The sequence below is a fragment of the Ictidomys tridecemlineatus genome, chromosome 10 (genome assembly GCF_052094955.1).
Source record: "Ictidomys tridecemlineatus isolate mIctTri1 chromosome 10, mIctTri1.hap1, whole genome shotgun sequence".
NCBI lineage: Eukaryota > Metazoa > Chordata > Mammalia > Rodentia > Sciuridae > Ictidomys > Ictidomys tridecemlineatus.
In genome coordinates, this window is record NC_135486.1 from 46,517,794 (window position 1) to 46,541,035 (window position 23,242).

The 23,242-nt window shown below is 35.9% G+C and overlaps 1 protein-coding gene across 1 annotated transcript in view; it reads left to right on the top strand.

Annotated features, from left to right (window-relative positions):
• The window catches only part of Iars2 (isoleucyl-tRNA synthetase 2, mitochondrial), a 53,578-nt gene that overhangs the window by 275 nt on the left and 30,061 nt on the right, over positions 1-23,242 (top strand). The window contains exons 2-11 of the mRNA XM_005335862.3: positions 1,202-1,324; positions 12,823-12,982; positions 13,941-14,089; positions 14,177-14,226; positions 14,309-14,418; positions 14,509-14,599; positions 14,945-15,060; positions 18,241-18,410; positions 19,652-19,742; positions 21,115-21,266. Of these exons, the coding sequence (XP_005335919.2) occupies positions 1,202-1,324; positions 12,823-12,982; positions 13,941-14,089; positions 14,177-14,226; positions 14,309-14,418; positions 14,509-14,599; positions 14,945-15,060; positions 18,241-18,410; positions 19,652-19,742; positions 21,115-21,266 (1,212 nt within the window). The remainder of the gene's footprint in view (positions 1-1,201; positions 1,325-12,822; positions 12,983-13,940; positions 14,090-14,176; positions 14,227-14,308; positions 14,419-14,508; positions 14,600-14,944; positions 15,061-18,240; positions 18,411-19,651; positions 19,743-21,114; positions 21,267-23,242) is intronic.

A 23,242-nucleotide genomic window follows, 5' to 3' on the forward strand; every position in this document is an offset into this window, starting at 1 on the left:
CCCTCGTGGGCGCGGGGCATCCACCGGGAGGCCGGCGGGGCGGGGCGGGGCGAAGGAAAACCGGCGCTCCTGGGCCCATCACTCCTACCGGACTTCGGCGGGAGGGCGGCCGGTAGAAACCGGATCCCGGGAAGTCTTCTGCTTCCTTCGGGTTTTACTGGTGAACACCCAAGTGAAGAAATCTCTTGACAGGCCCCTCAGTTGTGGCAGGTTCTGCAGCGAGATATTTAGGGAGGCTCCAGTGATGCTCAGATGCCAGCATGTATTGAATGCACATCCCATATCTAGCCCGGGAAAGTAAATCGACCTCGGACACTTTTCCAGTGACTTGTCAAAAGCGAATAAACACGTACACATATAAGTAAAAATAAACTTATAAGTAACGAGGGGAAGTTGAAGCCCACTTTTGTGGGATCTTTAGGTCCTTAGTTGGAATTTTAACTCCTTTGATAAGATTTATTTGAGACCCTGTTTTACACTCTGTCTTCTGCTTTGCACTGAACTAAGTGTTCCTGTAGAATTAAAAAAAAAAAAAAACTTCCATAGTTGCAAATACTGTTAATATGCTTAGCCTAAATATTCTCAATGACAGTTACCAGAGTTCAAGATCTTAAACCTGTTTTGGCCATCTAGTTTTTTAAAAGTAGTACCTTCTATATGCTAAGAAGTGTCACAGTTGTTTGTTCATGTAATTTTCAAACCTGCCCTGTAACATATATAACATTTTTTTTTTCCAGATGAAGTAGATCTATAGGAGACTTGGCCACTGCCACACAGCTTGTGAGGGAATGGGTGTGTGACTGCAATGAGTGTTATTCCAGATTTAGGAAGTGGCAGGTGTTAAAGCTGAAGAATAGCAAGAATAAGTTATAAGTGCCTGGGGGAATCTATAGGGCATTCAGCAGGACTGGATGGAAGACTAAAGGGTGGGAGTACAGAGAGGTTGCCCAAGAATTGAGTGGTACTAAACCTTTGTAAGGTGTGGAAACCGTGTAAAGAGTTTAGACTTCAATCTGAAGTCTATGGGGGGGAAACTTGAAAAGTTTCAAGAGACTACTCAGTTGTGCATTTCAGAAACTTCATTAATAATCAGAGTTGAATAGATTGGAATGAGATAAAAAAAATGAACAAGTGTTGGTTGTTATTTATGATAAGATTCTGTAGTATATGATGTTTAGACATTGTTGTTCTTTTTCAACAGAAATGTGGGTTTTCCGAACTTTATTCATGGCAAAAAGAAAGAAAAACAAAGACAGAATTTTGTCTTCATGATGGACCTCCTTATGCAAATGGTGATCCTCATGTTGGACATGCTTTAAATAAGGTAATTATAATTTAGGTTGTGAGACTTGAGAGGAAATGTTGATGTAAAAAAAAAATTTTCTATACAAAAAGTGCATTCTGATTATATGATCATGTAAGTTTACATTGGTGCATAAAACTAAAACTTTTGTGGTACTAGGGATTAGACCTCCTGCATAGTAAGCATATACTCCACCACTGAACAATACTCCAAGCCCAAAACTAAAATACTTTAATAGGAATAAACAGTTTTAATACTGCACGAAAAATAACATCATTGGCATTTTCTTCAGCTTATTTATACAATAGTAAATATCATTTTATTCAGTACATAATTATTGAGTATGTTTTTTATGTGCTAGTCATTGTTCTAAACTCTGGGCATAACAGTGAACAAACTAAAGCTATGTTCTGTGCTTTTTGTTTTAGTTGGGAGCAGATAATCATCAAGATAAACAAAATATATAATATGCTAGACAGTGATAAGAGCAATAATAATAATATCAGAGGAGAGAGATGATAGGGTCACTTGGAAAAACTACAATTTTAATAAATTAATGTAGGATGCCTCCCTCACTAAAAGGTCCCGGAATGAAAAGTCCTCAAGAAAGCAAGTGAGTGAGCTGTGGGAAGATTGGGGGTACGAATATCAAATGTAGAGTCCCTGAGATGAGAGTTTTCTTGTTGAATCTGAGGAATAGTAAGTAAACCTATTGTCTCAATTAAACTAGAGGATGAAGAGTAGATGTGGCTACAAAAGTAGGGGAGTCCAGATCCTAAAGGCCATTTAAAGGACTTGAGATTTTATTTCAAGTTAATAGAGAACCATTGCAGGGTTTTAAGTAGAGGATTCAGGATCTATTATTTAATTTTTTTGCAGTATTGGAATACTCTACTGCTGAGCTATGTTCCAGCCTTTTAAATAGACAGAATCTCAGGGAAATTGCAGAGGCTGGCCTGGAACTTGTTATCCTCTTGCCTCAGCCTCTTTAGTAGCTTGGTGCCTTAATTTTTTGTTATTGTTGTTTTTTTGGAGGGGAGTACAAGGGATTGACCTCGGGGGCACTCAGCTTCTGAGCCACATTTTGTCTTTTAGCCCTATTTTGTATTTTATTTAGAGACAGGGTCTCACTGAGTTGTCTTGCTATTGCTGAGGCTGGCTTTGAACTCGCAATCCTCCTGTCTCAGCCTCCCAACCTGCTAGTGCCTTAGTTTTAAATACGAAGTGAATTGAATCGGTTCTCTGAGTGCTCACTACATTTTCTCTCTGCTTTCTGTGTAAAGGGCAACAGTGATTGCATTTGCTTCATGATTATATGGAGGTGATAGTGGTAGGCTACTTTCTAGACAAAAACTATTTTTGTGATAGGCTGTTTATCAACATATCTTTCTTTACTGATTTGAATTTGTCACCTGTATTAGGTTAACTGCATCACCACTTTACTATTTTCCATGAGATTTTTAATTCATTTAGCACTGCCCTGTAAAAGACCCTAAGATTTTTTTTTTGGCAGGATGGGGGCCAAGTAGAGCAGTAATTCTACATATGTGCCTTTTGCAAAGCAAAGATTTTATTGCTTGTTCTGAGTGATCCTTTTGAGTTTAGAAGAGTATCTGAATCTTAACTGATAATATTCTTTTAAAAATAAGAGGGGCCTTTCCCTCTTTTATCTTTCTCTCTCTCTCTCTCTCTCTCTCTCTCTCTCTCTCTCTCTCTCCTCCCCAACCACTCTCTCTTTCTCTTTTTTTGTGGTACTGAGGATTGAACCCAGGGCCTGTGCATGTGACACAAGCACTTTATCACTGAATTACACCCCCTGCCTATGACAGTGATTAGAATTCAAGATTCATAAACTTCTGGCCATCTAGATTTTTAAAATGTCTTGTCTAGTACTTTATTTATGCCAAGAAGTATAACAGTTTTAGATTTTTTTTCTCATTTAATCTTTATACCTGCTCTGTAAGATGGACATTGCAATATTCTTTTCAGATGAAGAAACAGGCCCATAAATGAGTTGGTCAGGGTCACACAGCAAGTAAGGAGCAGCGTATGGAATTGCTCTCTCTGGGTGTTTTTATATTAAAATAATATTGTCAGATGGATGTGGTGGAGCATGGCTATAATCCCAGCTACTCAGGAGTCTGACAGGAGAACAGGAGAATTGCAAGTATGAGGCCATCATGGGCAACTTGGTGAGACCTTGTCTTATAATTAAATAAACAAAACAAACAAACAAAAAGGGCTAGAGGGGCTAGGGTTGTAGCTCAAGTGGTACAGTGCTCACCTAGCAAGTGTGAGGCCCTGGGTTCCATCCTCTACACCACACAAAAATAAATAAAATTAAAATATTGTGTCCAACTACAACTAAAAAATAAATATTAAAAAAAAGGGGGGGCTGGAAATGTAGTTCCACTGTACAGTACTTACCTGCTATGCATAAGACCTTGGGTGCCATCCCCAGTACCACCAAAAAAAAAAAGTTAACCACTAAAACACTGACTTACTGTCCTTTTTTTTGTACTGTAGTTGGAACCCTAGTATCCTGTACCACTGAGCTACATCCTAGTCCCCTTCCTTTTTATTCTCCCCATTTTGAGATGGGGTTTTGCTAAGTTACCCGGGCTGTCCTAGAGCTTGTGATCCTCCTGCCTTAGTATCCTAGGCGTGTGCCACTTAGATTATAGGCATGTGCCACAGCACCCGTGGTACATGTTGTCTCAGTAAACTGAGGTTGCTATAATGAAATAATGAATTAAACAACAGGCATTTATGAATTAAACAACAGGCATTTATTTATCACTGTTTTGGAGGCTCAAAGTTCTAGATCAAAATACCAGCTACTCTTGGCTCTTTCTCTTGCTTGCGCATGGCTACCTTTTTGCAATGATTTCGTATGGGAAAGATCTCTCTTCTTCTTCTTCTTCTTCGTCTTTTTTTTTTTTTTTTGAGAGAGAGAGAGAGAGAGAGAATTTTTAATATTTAATTTTTAGTTTTCGGCAGACACAACATCTTTGTTTGTATGTGGTGCTGAGGATCGAACCCGGGCCGCACACATGCCAGGCAAGCGTGCTACCGCTTGAGCCACATCCCCAGCCCTCTCTTCTTCTTATAAGGGCACTAATCTCATCATGAAGGCCCCACTCTCATGACCTCCTCTTACTCTCATTGTCTTCCAAAGGCCATCTCCAATTACTATCACATTGGTGGTTAGGGTTTCAGAGTATGAGTGGAACAGGAACAGAGGTAGAACCTTTCAGTCCGTAACAGATATTGTGAAATGAAATACAAAATTTCTTTCAATTCTAAAGTAATAAAAGAGATTTTCAAATTGAAGCTTGGTCTAAACCTATCTTTTCTTTATCCCTCTCTCTCAGGCTGCTTGTTAGGGAGAGGGGCTACTGATAGAAGTTCTGTGCTATAGATCTGCCTGTGTGAAATGCTTCCACTAGACTGTAAATCATTTTTGTTGTTCTTTGGACATACTTATAATGGCTGTTTTACAGTCTTTTTCTGTTATGGCTGACATTTGATTGCTCTTATAGGTAATTTCTGTTGCCTGCTGTTTTTTCCCAGTGTATGGATCATACTTTTGTATTTATTTGTGTAGTATAATTTTTTTTTTTGGTACTGGGGATTGAACTCTGAGACACTTGACCACCGAGCCACATCTCAGCCCTATTTTGTATTTTATTTAGAGACAGGGTCTCACTGAGTTGCTTAAAGCCTTGCCATTGCTGAGGTTGGCTTTGAACTCGCCATCTTCCTGCCTCAGCCTCTTGAGCTGCTGGGATTAAGGCGTATGCCACTGCACCTGGCTATAATTTTTTTTTAATTGGGCATTTTATATTATGTAGTTAATCTGAATAATGGTCTCTACTACTTTCAGAAACTTGTAATTATTATTTGCTTGTTTATATGTTTACTGACTTGCTAGATTATTTTCATGAAGTCTATTCCTTCCCCTCTCCACTCTTCCACAGTGTTGAAACTCTGATGTTAATTCTTATGGAGGTAAAGGTTTGAGTATGTCCACAGTCTCCAGGAATGACAGTAATTTTGGCAGAGCTCCTATTCTTGTTCCCTGACAATACTACCTAGGGGTGTATAAATTGTTTTGTAGACTAATCAAATTTGGGGTCCTCTAAGGATTAGTTCCTGGAGTGTTTATTGCTTGTGCTGATCCTAGTAGGGTCCTTCCTAGCAGCTTCTTTGTTTGGTACTCTCTTGCAGACTGTCTGGCCTGTAGCTTAGCTGGTATCATCTTGAACATCTTCTCCTAATTGCCTTTCCTTATAGCCTCTGCTGTTCCTTAGAAGTCTCTTGAGGCTTGAACTGCTCCATGCTCTCTCTGTTCATGGGAAGAGGTTAGAGACTATTTGTTTTACTCCTTGCTTCTTTTTCACCCAGGCAGAATCTCTCAGCCAGGGCTTTTGAGCTGGGAAGAGTGCAACCATACACTTCTAAAGGACACCCCCATTAGAGAAGATGAATATGCATGTGAGCAGTCGCATGAAGTCTCTTTGAGCTGCCTCTCCTGGTGTGGAACTACCATCTCATGAGCTGGGCAAAGGTGGTTGAAGCCCCAGGATTCCCAGCAGACCCACACCCATAGTAGAGCTTCCATTTCACAAAGGGTAGTAAGTGAAGGAGGGGAACCCCTACTTCCTGAAACAGGATGAGACACATTCATGTCTTCTCTTTCCTGGGAAAGTCATCCCTGTGACTGGGAGTAGTGGGAATAGGGAGTCTTGTGTTGTTTGGCCACAGTGGTAGGGAGTGGAGTCTGCACCTCAATTACCTGGGAGGAGGAAGAGGAATGGTCAAATGGCAAATACCGTAGAACTCACCTTTCTTCCCAATTTTTGTAGATTTTTCTTGGTAGATGTTTCTACATTTGCTTTATGCTTTTAAGCCTATTTCCAGAGACTTTGAATGTTTTAAAAATAATTTTCACTTTGGGAGCTTTGGCACACACCTATAATCCCAGTGATTCAGGAAGCTGAGACAAGAGAATTATAAGTTTGAGGCCAACCTCAGCAACTTAGCAAGACCCTGTCTCAAACCAAAAATGAAAAGGGCTGGGGATGTAGTTCAATGGTAAAGTACCCCTTGGTTCAATCCCCAGTATTCTCCCACCCCAGGTTTTTTTTTTGTTTGTTTTTTTGTTTTTAATTTTTAACCATCATGTTTTCTTTTTCTTTGGTACTGGAATTGAACCCTGGGTACTTAAACACTGAGCTACATCCCCAGCCCTTTTTAATATTTTATTTAGAGACAGGATCTCACTAAGTTGCCTAGGACTTCATTAAATTGCTGAGGCTGGCTTTGAACTTGCAATCCTTCTGCCTCAGCCTCCCCAGCTGCTAAGATTACAGGCGTGTGCCATTATACCCAGCTTTAATTTTTAGTAGTTTAGTTATGCTGCTTCTTGGCTTAAATTTCCTCAGATTCATCTTATTTGGAGTTTGTTCAGTTTTTTCAATTTATGGGGTTATATCTGCCAAACTGAGTCATTTATAGCCATTATTTACCTCTATTTTCTCATCTCTATCTGAAAAAGTCTCCTTTCAGAACAATAGTGGCCTGAATGTTAGATCTTTTGTTATAGAACTACAAATTCCTTGTGTTCCGTTTTGTTTTTGTTTTTTTTTTTCAGTCTGTTCTTCCTTTGCTATTTAGACTGGGGACTGGGTAGTTGCTGTTAGATATTAAAGTTCAGTAGTTCTTTCTTTTGTCCCCTCCATTCTGCAGTTGGTCCTATCCTCTGAGCTTTTTTATTCCTATATTGTAATTTTCATTTAAAATTTTTTATTTGATTTTTCTTTATATGTTCTGCTTCTTTGCTGAGGCTTTCTGTTTCTTTGCTCAGGATTTCTACTTTTCCAAAATTTCCAAGCATGCTAAAATTCCTTATGAAACATTTTCATCATGACTGCTTTAAAGTCTTTGTCAGGTGGTCTAGTTATTTTTTGTCCTCTCATTGTTGGTTATCTATTGTTGTCTCTTTCATTTTGTTTCAGATCTTCCTGGTTTTTGGTATTATGAGTGATACTTTTAAAAAAATTGACACCTTTACATTTTGGATCTTCTGAGATTTTGAAGCATATTTAAATGATCTATTTAGTTAACATTGCCTTGGCAGAAGAAAATCACCCTCTGGCTCCTGCTAGATGGGAGTAGAAACCCAGATTCTCCATTCAACCTCTCTTGACTCTGAAGAAGAGAATTCCTCATTACTGTTGCAAAGAGTGGTAGCTCTGCCTTTTCCTAGGCCTTCACTGACACTCTGCTGGTTATGAGGTGTTAGTTTGCCTTGTTTGTGATCACTGGGTAGTTGTTAAGGTCCCTACTGCACTAATCCTCCAGATACCACACACAGTAGAAACAGGGAGGAATGCCTGGTTACTGCCAGGGGAGAGCCGGAGTTCAGGCTTCCCACATGGTACCTACTAACTAGACGCATGAGGTTTCATTACCACCCAGTGAAGATGAGATTCCCCACTACCTACCTATGAGGCTTTCTTAGTACACTCCAGCCAAGGAGAAGAGGTTAGGGTAGCTTGGGATGAATTGGTGAAGTAGGTGTCTGGGCACCTCACTCTGCATTTTCCTCAAAGAGGTGGAGGTGAGGAGGTAGTTGGCTAGAGTAGAGAATCTACTGCTTTAATGTTCTCTCCCTTGCTAGGCTGCCCCTTTCCTCTTTCTTTACTTAGGAGAGCAGGCTTTTGTTGTAGCTTTTTTTGGTCTGTACCTGTTGGTTTTTCCAGGTTGCTAACTTCTGTTGGTCTAAGTCTTGGATATATAAAACAAAAAGAAAACTCAAGGAACTTAGCATTGTATTCTTGGTCCCAGTGTCACTAAACAGTCTGTCTTCTTTGCTTTCAGAGTGTCCCTTCATTTGCTTTATGTATAATGTCCAGGATTTAAAAATTGTATTAAATTGGAGGAATAGGGGTAAGTACTTCTACTCCATCTTAATAGAAGTGAAAGGTCTATTTTGAAACTTTTTAAAAGTTCATTTTTTTTTCTTTTGGAGATGGGATTAGAAAATACAGGAAAATTGAAAGAAGAAAATTAAAATTACCTTAATCCTACTACCTAGATACAAATACTGTTAACATTTTAAGGTCTTTCCTTAGTGTTTATAATATTGGTAAAAAGAAGCAGAGCTGGGCATAGTGTTGCATACCTGTATTGCACTTGGAAGGCTGAGGTGGGAGAATTGCTTGAGCCCAGGAGTTTAAAACCAGCCTATGCAACTTAGCATAGTAAGATGCCATATCAAAATAAAAAATAAAATAAAACAAAAACAAGGAAATTACTGGATAATTAGTGTGCATTGCTTTTCAGTAGATTTTAACGCATTTTATACTATGCCTGAATGACAGACTGGTCCTGTGATACTTACCTAATACTGAATATAATTGCTAATTTGAGAGATCAAATGTAATATCTAAATTTACCTTTTTTATTTTTATATGCTTAATTTTCATGTTGATTTATTATTATTAATGTTAACTCAAATACAGTTGTGTTTTTTTGCGTTGATGTCATGTGGTAATGATCTAAACAGGTATCTGTTCCAAACAACAAATTAACTTTTTCAGTACTATTTATCCCTTTGCCATGGTTCTGTGATCCTTATTAAATCATATATACTAGATACGTTTTGAGGCTGTCTTCTGATCTTCAGAAAATCCAACTATTTTTTTGATGCTTTGACCAGTTGAAATTTTAGAAATTTTATTAGAAGAGGCAAGTGTGTAAACTAAAAAAGAAGAGGCGAGTGTGCTTTTTGTACATATAATACTAACCATCCTGTTTTAATCTTTTATTATTATAGTAGCTCATATTAGATGGCCTTAATGGGGTTTGCTTAAATAAATCTTGGTAATGAAGTTTGTATAATTGAAAAAGAAATGAGGTAGGTCTATAAGTACTGATAAGAAAGATGTCCAGATACTATTAAAATTAGAGTAGAAAAACAATTTATAAAACTATATTATATCAGAATCTAATTTTATTAAAAATTGAAAGCTTAATATTTATTGTTTTTGTAACACTTGCATATTTTGAACAAGGACCTTGTACTACTCTTGTAGTCAGAAACAACAAAGATTAATACAAACATTTTAAAATGAACTTAGTAGGCAAAAAGTGAATCTTGAAATAAATGAATTTGATGTAGAAAATGAATGTGAAGAGTCAAAGAAATTTAGCGAAAGATGAGGAATGACTTGCTCTACCAGATAAGGATTTTTTTTTTCTTTCTTTTTTCTTTTCTTTTTTCTTTCTTTACTACAATTTTTTATATTGTAGTAATTAAAGCAATTTGATTCTGGTGCCAATCAGCAATGAAAAATAGGCTGCTCTGGACTGGTCTTGTCCATTCCCATGTACTCTTGTTATTTACCACAAAGAAACTTCAATTGGTGTTTGCTTTAAGATTATTCCTATTTTAAATTATTTAAGGTTTACTTCACTTATCCACCCCTCTCCAGGAAATCTCTGCTACATTGCTACATTTGTTTTAAAATAATTAGTATAAGCTATTGTTTTAAATGTATCTAGCAAGACTGTTTTATAACAAGAATACAAAATAAAGCTCTTTACTCTAAACTCTTTGGTTGCAAAGAATAGAAAGGGCAACTTTAACTGGATTAAGTAATTTACTGGGTGTTTTACCTGTAAAATCTGGAGATATTTTTAGCTCTCTGCATGCCTAGACCCGGGGACTCAAATACTATTATGGATTGTTTTCTCTCCATCTTTCACTTTTTGGTAGGCTTTTCCACTTTTAATCACTTCTCTCCCCTGCCCAACCTCCCACACATTTTCCAGCAGTTCTATGCTTAATAATTTCATCTTCTCTTTTCCAGCAATATCTTACAAAAGTCCTGGAATCAAGTTTCATTGGCCTGATTTGGGTCACAGGTCTATTCCTGAATCAGTCATTGCAGACTTGGGGATAGAATGTGTTGATGGCTGTAATGGATCATGTATTCACTCTTGGAGCTGGAATATAGGGGAGTCTACTCCACTAGGATTGAGGGTAGAGGAGTAATTACCAAAAAACCTGAGGCCACCATACAAAACCATCTCTTACATGTCTACTTAGAACCCCTGTCAAAAACCATGGGCACTTTGGAAGCAGGGGAAGGTCAGTTCCTGCTCTTTCTTGAACAAACCAAGGAAGTCTTGCTTGCTTTCCTCTGTGGAAGGTATTTCCATATACTTATAGGGGTCACTTCCTTTGTTCCTTCAGGTCTTGTTTAAATGAGATTTCATTAGGCTTTCCTGGTGTCCCTCTTAAATTGTACCATCCCAACCCAAATGTAATTTTCTAATCCTTTAACTTGCTTTTATTTTATCTATCTATCTATCTAATTATTTTTTGTGGTGCTGGGGATTGAACCCGAGGCCTTGTGCATGTGAGGCAAGCACTCTACCAACTGAGCTATATCCCCAGCCTTTTATTTATTTATTTTTAATAGTGAATGGGTATATTGGTTTATTTCTGTTTTTTTTTTTTTTTTTCTTTGAGGGAAGAAATCCTATCTTTCCTTTTGAGTGCCATATCCTAGTTTCCTAAAATAGGTTGTGGCACACAGTAGTTATCAAATGTTTGTCTGTCAAGCAGAGGAATTCATGAATATTGTGATGGGAAAATCAAAGAGCCAAAAGTGAAAAATGACTATGGAGCAATTTTTTTTGGAGGAGGACGGTAGCATTCAATGCTAAGAAGTTTGATACCCAAACGGGCCTGGTGTGTGCTAGGTATATGCTCCACCTCTGAGCTATATCTCCAGCCCTTTTTATTTTAATACAAGTTGCCCGTGCTGACCTTGAATTTGCTATCCTCTTTCCTCATCCTCTAGAGTAGCTGGGGTTATAGATGTGGACATGCTGGGTTCTACTGGCTTTTTGTTTTTTCTTTTTTTAGTATTTATTTTTTAGTTTTCTGCGGACACAACATCTTTGTTTGTATGTGGTGCTGAGGATCGAACCCGGGCCGCATGCATGCCAGGCGAGCGCTCTACCGCTTGAGCCACATCTCCAGCCCCTCTACTATTCTTTTTACTAGAGGTTTTACACATCATTACCTATTACTATTACATTTTTAAAATCCTTGTAGCTAGGCATGGTGGCGTACGCCTGTAATCCCAGCAGTTCAGGAGGCTGAGGCAGGAGGATTGCAAGTTCAAAGCCTGCCTCAGCAATTTAGTGAGGCTTTCAGAAATTTAGTGAGACCCTGTCTCTAAATTAAAAATAAAAAGGGCTGGGAGTGTGGCTCAGTGGTTAAGCACTCTGGGTTCAATCCTTGATTACTGCTCCCCCTCCCCCAAATAATTTCTTATAAACTCCTAATTGTTAGTTCAGGTGATTGATTTCATTCTCTTTATATACTTGAAAGCAGTACTATTCAGTAGAAATAGAAAATAAACTATAAGTATGAGCCACATAGGTATGTTTAAATTTTCTAATAACTACAAAAAAGTCAAACAAATTCAATTAATTTTAATGCTGTATTTAATTCAACATATCTCAAATATTTAAACATATAATCAGTGTAAAAAAATTTAGACTATATTTTGGGGGTACTAAATGTTTGAAATCTAGGATATATATTTATACCTATCTTAATTTGGACTATCACCCAGATTCTGGATTATGAGGTTAGTGGTCAAAGTATTACTTCCTGTCAGGAAAGAAAATTGAGCTGGACCAAATCTATCTTTTGCTTTCAATATTCCTTTCTGCAATGGTAACACATTGTTTTTCAAGGCTCTGCTGCCCTCTACTACAGGAAGTGAACAAAGATGTTGGGTGTGGTGTCCATGCACACCTGTAATCTCTACTCTAGGCACTGAGGCGGAAGATTTTAAGTTCCAGGACAGCCTCAGCAACTTAGCAAGACCCTGTCTCAAAATAGAAAGGGCTGAGAATGTAGCTCAGTGTTAGAGTGCTTGAGTAGCATGCACAAAGCCCTGGGTTCAATCCCCAATAGGAAAAAGAAAGAAAGGGAAAGGAGAGAGGGAAGAAGGGCAGTAATATGGGTTGCTTTTATTCTGAATTGCAACTTAAAAAGTGAATTAGTAATTTTAGGCATAATGTTTTTCACTTATAAATATCTCTCTCTCTCTCTCTCTCTCAGTGGAGATATGACATTTTAAAATTTTAAATATCTGTTGTTTCTGTGTAGCACTTAAATTAGATTTGATAGGTTATTTTATATAAATCCTTTTAAAAATGGGCTTTTGTAGTGTTTTTTGTTTGCATTTCTGGTGTTGAGGATTGAACCCAGGGGTGCTTTTTCTTTTTTCTTACGAGAAGACAGTTCTTACTAAGTTGCCTAGGCTGGCCTCCTATTTGCTGTCCTCTCACCTTATCCTCCTGAATCATTGGGATTACAGGTGTGCAGCATTGCACCTGGCTGTAGTGTTTTAAAATGGTATTAATAAAAGACTGTAAATTATGTTTTCCATACAAATGGTGATTACTGTTATTCATCTTTGCAGATTTTAAAAGACATAGCCAATAGATACCATATGATGAGAGGTTCCAAAATACATTTTGTGCCTGGCTGGGATTGTCATGGGTTGCCCATTGAAATAAAAGTGTTATCAGAACTTGGTGGGAAAGCTCAGAATCTTTCAGCCATGGAAATTAGAGAAAAAGGTAAATAATCTCAATTTCTGTTTTAAAATAATTAAAATGATATTTATAAACACTGAGGCACTTTGAAAAACTCAGTGCTTTACCAAGAGAACTTTCATTTTGTTTTGGTTATAATGAGATCTGTGGGGAACTATATTCTGTGTCACAAAAACCTCAGATTTTGTTTAATTGATTTTTGTGAAACTTTCTCTGTAGAGATTGAAGAAAAGATTTTGTGATCTTGCCCAAACTGCATTATTCAGCTGTTTAGTGATCATGTCTTATTAAATTAATGTTTTGGTCAATTTTTTTTTAAACTTTCCTGGGTAGGGCTTGTGACCTGTTTCAGGTCCTAAGACAGAAGTAGATTTTAAAATACATATATTTTGAATTATTCTTCTATTTGACCCTTTCCTTTGGCCAGAGAGGAATCTTTTCTTGTATACTGTTGTTTATTTGGATATGATTATGAAGATTATTTTACTACTCTGTGAAGCATGTTATTGTTTACTTAGATTTGATATACTGTTTATTTGTGTATGTGTATATAATGAAATAAAATTATTCCCTTTTTATTTTTATTTTTTTAATACTTTTATTTTATTTATTTATTTTTATGTGATGCTGAGGATTGAACTCAGCACCTCGAATGTGCTAAGTGAGCGCTCTACCACTGAGCCACAACCCTAGCCCCTCCTTTTTTCTTAAATTAAGAAATAATGAATACTTTTACCGTTTTCTAGAGGTCACTATATGTAGTCTGGAAAATACAGGAAACAGTAATAAAATTTTAATTTTTGGAACTCCAGTTAATTTTAGAACTTGTATCTTTGAACTTCTTCAAATAATTTTCCTGTAAGAATTTTTTTTTTATTCTAAACTGTATAACATCTGCATTTAGAGAGCCACATGCCTAAGAATTATCACTGGTTTTTCAAACACTTTTTCTTGTCTTTTTTTTTTTTTTTTTCTCTTTTAGCTAGGTCATTTGCGAAAGCAGCCATTGAGAAACAGAAATCAGCATTTATTCGTTGGGGAATAATGGCAGATTGGGATAATTGCTACTATACATTTGATAGAAACTATGAGGCCAAACAGTTGAGAATTTTTTATCAAATGTATGATAAGGTAATGAAGTATTTTTTTTTCTTTCAGTGTATTAAAAATATATATTACAGAATTTCAGCATTAGTATAATATCTTTGTCTTTTGTAGGGTTTGGTTTATCGCTCTTACAAACCTGTGTTTTGGTCTCCCTCATCAAGGTATACATGTGTTCTTTCATAATTAAAGAGGATGAATTTGTGAAGCTTCCAAATATTCATGTTTAACTTTTTTAAATCTTAGGACTGCTTTGGCTGAAGCAGAACTTGAATATAATCCTGAGCATGTCAGTCGTTCAATATATGTAAAATTCCCTCTCTTGAAACCACCTCCTAAATTGGCATCTCTTATAAGTAAGATTTCTTCATTGATTTAATTTATATAGAATTATAAGTTATGAAATAATAATATTTGCTAACATATTTACAACTTTATTGTCACAGGTGATTCATCTCCTGTTAGTTTTTTAGTCTGGACCACCCAGCCTTGGACAATTCCAGCCAATCAGGCTATTTGCTATATGCCAGAGTCAAAGTGGGTATATTGCAGTTTTTGTTATCCACAAGTAGGATTCATTCTGTCATTTAAAATTATGTTAAATTTATTTTATCCTCATTGTCCTCTTAAAATCTAGTGAATTATAACTCAGTTATTATGATCATATAGATTTTGTGAAGCTTTAGGAGATTCCTTTTAAGACCATATTTCCAGCTTTTTTTGGAAAACAAAACATTTATAAAGTATGGAGTATCTTGAAAATAATGGTTTCTAATCTTGAAATCCATTATTCTAAACTGATATTAGAAATAAAAATGTTATCAGTGCTGGGTTTTTTTTCCCTTCATTATTAGTAATTTTTTTTCTAAAATTCTCTGTTAGGTATGCTGTTGTGAAATGTTCCACTTCTGGAGACCTCTACATACTGGCTGCAGATAAAGTATCATCTGTTGCTTCTACTTTGGAAACAACATTTGAGGTTATTTCAACGTTTTCAGGTGAAAATTTATTGATTTTCTGACCATCACACTAATCAAAATATTGGGTTGATTTGAGCTCACTACTTTTTTTGGACATTCCTCATCATGCATTGAAATAAACGTGACTTCTGCATTTTTAGAAGATAGTTTATACTGATTATGTGTTAAATATTAGTACCCATTATTCTCTTAATTTTCTTAGCTAAATAATAAAGTCTCTATATTCATCAGTTCAGATGCAAGCTGATTAGAAGAATAAGCAACTTAACAAAATTAAAGGGCTTTATAACAAAGGCAGGAAGGGAGCTACAGAATGTGTAAGACCATTCAATTATTTTTGGTGCAAAGATAAGTCAGAGGATCCTGAATGTTCTTTACTCCATACCTTTTCTCAATCTTTTTAAAGTGTACACAATATTACAGACTTCACTGACAAGGTAGATATTACCACAGATGCTGAAAAATTACAAGATTTTTGAAAGTATTAAGGTTAAATGTAGAGATCATTTGTCTAGATTGCAAAAGTATTTCAAATTTTACTTTGCAGAGATTTTTTGGGTTGCCATTTGAGTTACTCCATGTCATAGTATTATATATCCATCTTGTTCCTGACAAAATAAGTATTAAAATAGTAGGCATGTTGAACAGCTTAAATAGAATAATTTGTGTTGGATAATTTCTTTCCAAGAAAATGTGAACTATTCTTAATAATTACTTTGAGGTTTTTTTTGGAGGGGGGTGTTTGTGGGATAATATTAAGTAGTATATACAATAGTGTAGGCATAAACTTCATTAAATTTGCTTTTCCCAAGCCTCTGATTATCATAGTAAAAGTACCTAAATAGGATAGCATAAGGTCATCGACTGGTCTTATGAAACTAACTTATAGAAAGGAATCAAAGTGATGACTAGAGCAGATTTCTCTAGAAATTAGTGTTAACAGTTTCTTCTTTAGTATCATTATGGATTATTTGGAAGAAATGCATCCTGAAGTATTAAAGTTTGCAAATGATTTTTCTGGGAATAAAATACCAAGCCAGCCAAGTTGAACTGGAAGGAGAGCTTATGATTATTTTCCCCCCAGAAAGAGTGTTTATTGTCATTAATTTTAAGGGAATAAACCTTTTAGTACAATAATAGGTACTGTTTTACTCAAAATGAAGTTAAACAACAGATTATTAAAAGATTTTATTGTTCTTTTAGTGGTGTCAATGGATTACATAGTTTTGGCTGCTATATGGTAGGAAAAAAACATCATGAAAGGTGGAGAAATTTCTCTACAGGGATAGATTTTTTTTTAAAGTTATTATTGCCGGGCACATTGGTGCATGCCTGTAATCCTAGTGACTTGGGAGGCTAAGGCAAGAGGATTACAATTTGTAACCCAGCCTCAGTATGTAGGCAAGAACCCAATTCATAAAAAGGGGAGGAGTGTGCTGGGTCATAAAACATCCCTGGGCTTAATTCCCAATTAAAAAAAAAAAAAAAAAAAAGTAAGGGGGCTGGGGATGTGGCTCAAGCGGTAGCGCGCTTCCCTGGCATGCGTGCGGCCCGGGTTTGATCCTCAACACCACATTACAAACAAAGATGTTGTGTCCGCAGGAAAAAAGAAAAAAAAACTAAATATATATATATATATATATATATATATATATATATATATATATATTAAAAAAAAGTATATTTAGTTGGAAATGAAGAATTACTTGTGGGAAAGATCTGGGAAGTAAAGGTCATTGAAGTTTCATTAACTTTGAAAGAGTAGACTTTGAAGTGAACAGACTTATTCAGTAGAACTAAGTTATCAATCCTTTGGTAAATCTGTTATTTTTAGAACATACAAAAGAGATTAGATTATGGAACTTAGACAGTAAAGGTATAGAAAATTAATAGATGATGAGTATGGGCTTTTTGTTCTTTTTTGTGGTGCTGGGATTGAACTCAGGGCCTCATGCATGCTATGCAAGCCCTCTACCACGTTTCCATCCCTATGATATATTATTAAGGGAAGCTAGACTTATATAGAACATCAAAGTTGTAGTTAGACTTACCTTGAAATTTGGGTCTAATCATTTAGAAATCATGTGATCTCAGACATATCGTGTATGTTTTCTGAAATTATTTTCTCATTTGAAAATTGAGCATAGTATTACCTATTTTGTAGTAGTATTGTGAAGAAGTTGCTTACTGGGTGCCCAGTGACTATCATGTATTATTTATAATCTTTTACCTTTTTAGAGCAACATTAGGAAAGCAACAGCAATGGTTTTCCACAGAGACAGTGTCAGAACAGGTCATCTATCTGTTGATCTAGAATTTCTTTTTCTTACAAAATTTACATAATTTTATATAACTTTGAGAAATTTCCTTGGACTCTTTTGAATACCTGTTATAATAGGTAACAATAGATAAAATTGCTAAAATATTTGAATATTTATTGTGTGATAGGTGTTATACTAAGTGCATCAAACATTTAAAATGTATTAATAACGTTGTCCTCACAACAGCCTGCTGAGGTAGGAACCATAATCATCTGTATTTGATAGAATCCTAAAGGTCAAAAAGTAGTAAAAGGGAAGCCAGCCAGGGTTTGAGCCCAGCCAGTCTCATCCTAGATTTTGCCCTTTAACCTGATGTGTTGTTGCTAAACTTACAGAGATAGAATTTCATATAAAACCATTCTTTTTTTTTCCAGATAAAATATTATAGGTTTTTTTAAAACTTAATTCTCACTTTGAGTATGCAAAATACAAACTCTACAAAATGTTCATTTTTTTTTCTTTGCAGTTTAGAAATATACAAAATAGAGGTTTGCTTAAGTATATATTACATATTTATTAAGGCAGGGAACTATATAGAAAAAAAACACATTTGTTCTGCTTAAGGCATATTTGGGAATAAACCATGGTGCGAATTATTGCACATCTGAAACAACAGTGCATAACAGACTGCATAAAAATGTAAAAGAAATACATGAAGCATATTTACTTAGGTACTTGTAGATCAGAAGACAAAAAAAACCTTTTTCTTGTCAAAATATACAGTTTTTGACAACTTTGGCTTCCTATTTGGTACCCTTAGAACCAAAACTCACCAAACACCATCACAAGAAATGCATTTTCTGTACCTGAATTTTTTCCTTTTCTTCTAATATCATAATATAAAATCATTCTTAATAGTGGTTTTCTTTCCCCACAGGTGCAGATTTGAAAAATGGTACTTGTAGTCATCCTTTAATTCCTGATAAAGTCTCTCCTCTTTTACCTGCAACTCATGTGACCATGGCAAAAGGAACAGGATTGGTTCACACAGCCCCAGCTCATGGTATGGAAGATTATAGTGTCGCCTCTCAGCACAACCTGCCAATGGTACTCTTCTCTCTTTTCTTTTTAATTATTATTCTTATAGAATCAAAGTGATAAATCCTAACATCTTTATTTCTTGATAATAATAATTTTGGTCAACATAATTAGGTTGTGAAATGCCTAGGTTTATGTAGTATCCTAAAGTTTCAATAATTCAGAATTAACATGAAATCAAAATATAATTAGAACTGAAGAATATATACTATGTGGGGACACTTTGAATATGCACAGACCTCATTATATTGTGCTTTACTTTATTGCACTTCACAGATATTGCATTTTTTTTGATACTAGGGTTTGAACCCAGGGGCACTCAACCACTAAACCACATTCACCAACCCTAGTTTGTATTTTATTTAGAGACAGAGTCTCATTGAGTTGTTTAGCGTCAGTTGCTGAGGTTGGCTTTGAACTCAACGATCCTCCTGCCCCAGCCTCCAGAACTGCTGGTATTATAGGCATGCACCACTGTGCCCAGCTAGATATTTCATATTTTACAAATTGAAAGTTTCTGGCAACTCTGTGTCAAACAAATATATTGGCATTATTTTCTCAATAGCTCAGATGGTTATTAGCATTTTTTAGTGTAAAGTATTTTTAATTAAGGTATGTACATTGCATTTTTAGACATAATGCAGTTGTACTCTTAATATCCTGCCATAAAATAAACATAACTTTTCTGTGCACTGAGAAACCAAATATTTTATGTGACTGGTTTTATAGTTGATCCTGCTTTATTGTGGTGGTCTGGAACCCAGCCCACAGTACTTTTTTTCAGGTATTAAGTCACAGATAAATTACTCTCAGTTCCTAGAAAATGGCAAGTAGATTTTACTTAGTAATTGTAAAGGACAGTTTGGGTTTTTTTTTTTTTTTAACTTAAAAATCTTCTCTAAATGTATTTTATGTACTTCTATCACTGAGCAGATTTTTCCACTTAGTTAAAAGCCAAGTCTCAAAGCGAACAACTATGTACACTGCCATTCAACTCTAAATAATAGAGACCAGTTAAGATGTTTTAGTATATTTTGTTACTTTTTGTTATTATACTTTAGGTATATGCTTTAATAATATATTTTGCCTTTGGTGATTTAAATATATAAAATTCACAAATTTCTATTGATTGAATAAGTGTACCCAAATTTTCAATGTAGAGAAAGTATAGTCTGTATTGAGATGTTTTATGTGTATTGTTTTGCCAGAGATTGTCATAAGATGCTTTAATTGTTCAAATGGATTTGTAGGATTGTTTGGTGGACGAAGGTGGGATTTTCACAGCCGAAGCAGGTCCTGAACTTCACAAGAAAGCTGTCCTTGAAGAGGGAACTGATGTGGGTAAGTACTGTACCTGTTGATAACATAGTGACATATTTTCTGAAAAGCAGCCAGCAGTAACCTTTGCTTGCTTTCTGCCAAAACAAAATAATTTTATTTTGTTTAACCATATAGTTTAAAATGAGTTCAGGGCTTTTTCATCTTTTGCTTCAGAGCTGCTCTACTTTTTAAGCAAATTCAGACAATTGGGAGTGATGTTATTTTAGGGCTACAAAGGTAATGATCAGCTGTGTGACTTTTGTGGAAGGATAATATCAAGCTTGGGGCTAGATGTTGGCTATAAATCAGACATTTCCCGCTCCTTTTGTAACTCTTGCAAATAACTGAGCTGGTTATTTGGTTTATATTTTAGAATCGTAGGACTCCACCAGTCTGGAATTCTCTTTCTGCCTTCACGGAATCAGAGACCATTGCTGTGAAAGCTTTCAATGTACACATTAACATGAGGGTGAATTAGACCTTGCATATTACTTTTCTTGGGCTGTAATAACAAATTGTCATAAATTTGGTGGCTTAAAACAACTAATTATTCTCTAAATTCTGGAGAGTAGATGTCCAAAATCAAGATTTTGATAGGACTATATTTCTCCTGAAAGTTCTATGAAAGAATCCTTACTTGCCTCTTCCTAGCTTCTGCTGGCCCCTGGAGTCCTTGGCATGCCTTAATCTATGGTCACATCACTGCACTCTCCACTTCTGTTGTCACATGGCCACTTTCAGCTTTTGTGTGTCTCTCTGTGTATCTTCTCCTCTTAAAGACACCAGTCATTGGATTTAGGGCCCAGTCTAATCCATTGTGCCCTCATCTTAATTTAGTTACATCTATAAAAATTGAATTGCAAGTAAGGTCACATGCATAGAAATGAGGATAGACAGAGCTTAACCCATCAGACATGCTTTCTTCTGGATAACCTAGAGAACATTTTAAAATTTATAGTATGATAGATAGGCTCTGAGTTTTAAATTTAGAATTCTTAAGTATATCTGTTCATCTTTCCTTTGAAGTGAAGAGTTGTGGGAATAGCATAATTTAGAGCCTGATTAAGGTTTTACAGCCCCTGCTATTCTTTGCAAGGAGATATGCAGATTATGTCTTTGATCCCTGGGAAATAGTATCTATTGGACTAGACTTAATACTTTTTCTTAAAATTTTTTTTTGTATTTGTAGATGGACAGAATGCCTTTATTTTATCTTTATATAGAGCTGAAGGTTGAACCCAGTGTCTCACACATGCTAGACAAGCACTGTCACTGAGCTACAGCCCCAGCCCCAGCCCCAGACTTAATACTTTTCATTAGTTTAGAATACTATTAGGATTTTCATAGTACTTCTTCATTATGTCTAATCTCTCTTTTTTTTTTTTTGTCCTAGTCATAAAGCTGCTTAAAACTTCAAAGAATTTGTTGAAAGAGGAAAAACTGATACACAGCTATCCCTATGACTGGAGGACTAAGAAACCAGTGGTTATTCGTGCCAGCAAACAGTGGTTTATAAATATCACAGATCTAAAGACTACAGCCAAGGTATAAAATGCATTCTATTATAAGGGGTTGGGTTTATCTTTCTCACCATATCAAAGGATTGCATGTAAGGGTGAGGAGGTGGGGTTTTGGAGTAGATGGTATTGTTGCTTTTGTAATTTGTTTCCCTAGCATTGTAGAGTTAGGAAGGTCTGAAAAGACCTTGGGTTTTATTCTTTCATTATGCATATGTGGGAAAAAAGCTTGAAGAGGTTCAATGATTTGCTGATTCACTTTTCCTGCCCCATATAGTGAAAGTAGCATAGAATTAGGACAGAACTGAGTTTAACACATTTTTAACCCCCTAGAAATTCAGTTCTATACCCTCTTCATTGACATCAAGGTGAGAATCCCACATTATAGAGTAAGTGAGCAAAAGTTTCCAGAACAGTGTTTGACATATAATAGGCATTCAATAAAATTCTTTGTAAACACTTTGTTTCCTTAAGATTGAACTAGCAAATCCATTGAAGGAGTTGTAGCTTTGAATTAACAAATATTTTATAACTGGTATTCTAGTTATTTAATATGTGTTTGAGCTCTTTCATTTAACATACATATGTATCTGTGTGTATACTGGTGTATGTGTTGTGTATTTGTGTGTATGTGTGAGCATACGTGTGTATCTTTCACAAAAAATTTGATTCTATTGAATGAAAGAGCACAAATTATATATTTGTTAACTAGACTGAATATACAGATATTTTGCTATATAGTTTACAAATAAGCTACTACTGGAATTAGCTGGTTCATTTGTTGGGTTGACAGTTTGGGGTCCTTATTTTTTCATTCCTTTCTGAAGCCTATCTTCCTTACTTTTAAAAACATTAACATTTGTAACTTCCAGCTCTAAATAACTTTTTGGTTGAGGAAGATCTAAATCTGATATAAGATGTTTAAGCCCAGTTTTTTTTTTTTTTGGTAGTACTACACTAGGGATTGAATCCAGAGGCAAGGTACCACTGAGCTACATCCCTATACCTTTTATTTTTTTAATTTTGAGACGGGGTCTTGCTAAATTCCTGAGACTGGACTTTAACTTGAGATTTTCCTACTTCAGCCTCCCAGGTTTCTGTGATTACCCAGCCCCCATTTTTTTTAATATATTTTTTAAATTGTAGATGGACACAGTATCTTTATTTATTTTTATGTGGTGCTGAGGATCAAACCCAGTGCCTTACCCATGAAAGGCAAGTGCTCTACCACTGAGCCACAGCCACAGCCCCCAAAACTTTTTTTACAGACTATTTTCAGTAGCTTTTTGTAGAAGTTGCAAAAGTAGAGTCATCTGTTGCCACATTTCCATCATCCAGCTTCAACAATAATCAATTTTTGGCCAGTTTTTTTCCCTCTTACCCCACCTACCTTTTCCCCAAAACCACTGGATTATTTTGAGGCAAATACCAGGCATCATTTTTTTCAGGCAATATTTCACCATGTACATCTGAAAGATAAACATTCCTTAAAGCATAATTCTAAACTGGGTGCTCTGGTGCATGCTTGTAATTCTAGCAACTTGGGAGGCTGAGGCAGGAGAATCCCAAGTTCAAGGCCAGCTTCAGCAACTTAGTAAGGTCCTGCACAATTTAGTGAGAATCTACTTCAAAAGAAAAAAGGGGGGTGGTGCTGGGGAGGTAGTTCAGGAGTTAAGTACCCTTGGTTTCAATTTCCAGTACCAAAAAACCCCCATAAATCCAATGCTATTATACCACCTTCAGAAAGTCCTTAACAAAATCCAGTAACCCAGTCAGTATTCACATTTCTTGGCTTTCAAAACCAAGTATTAGTCAAATTGAATTACAGAAGTGGTGTTGCTCCAAAAGGTTTTTGTGGTAAGAGAATTCAGTTTAGAAAAGAAGCTATTTAAACCTGCTTAGCAAATGCTTTATTTTGGGGGTACTGGGGATTGAATTCAGTGGCACCTGATCACCAGGCACATCCCCAGTAAATACCCCAAGGGTATTTTCTGTTTTATTTAG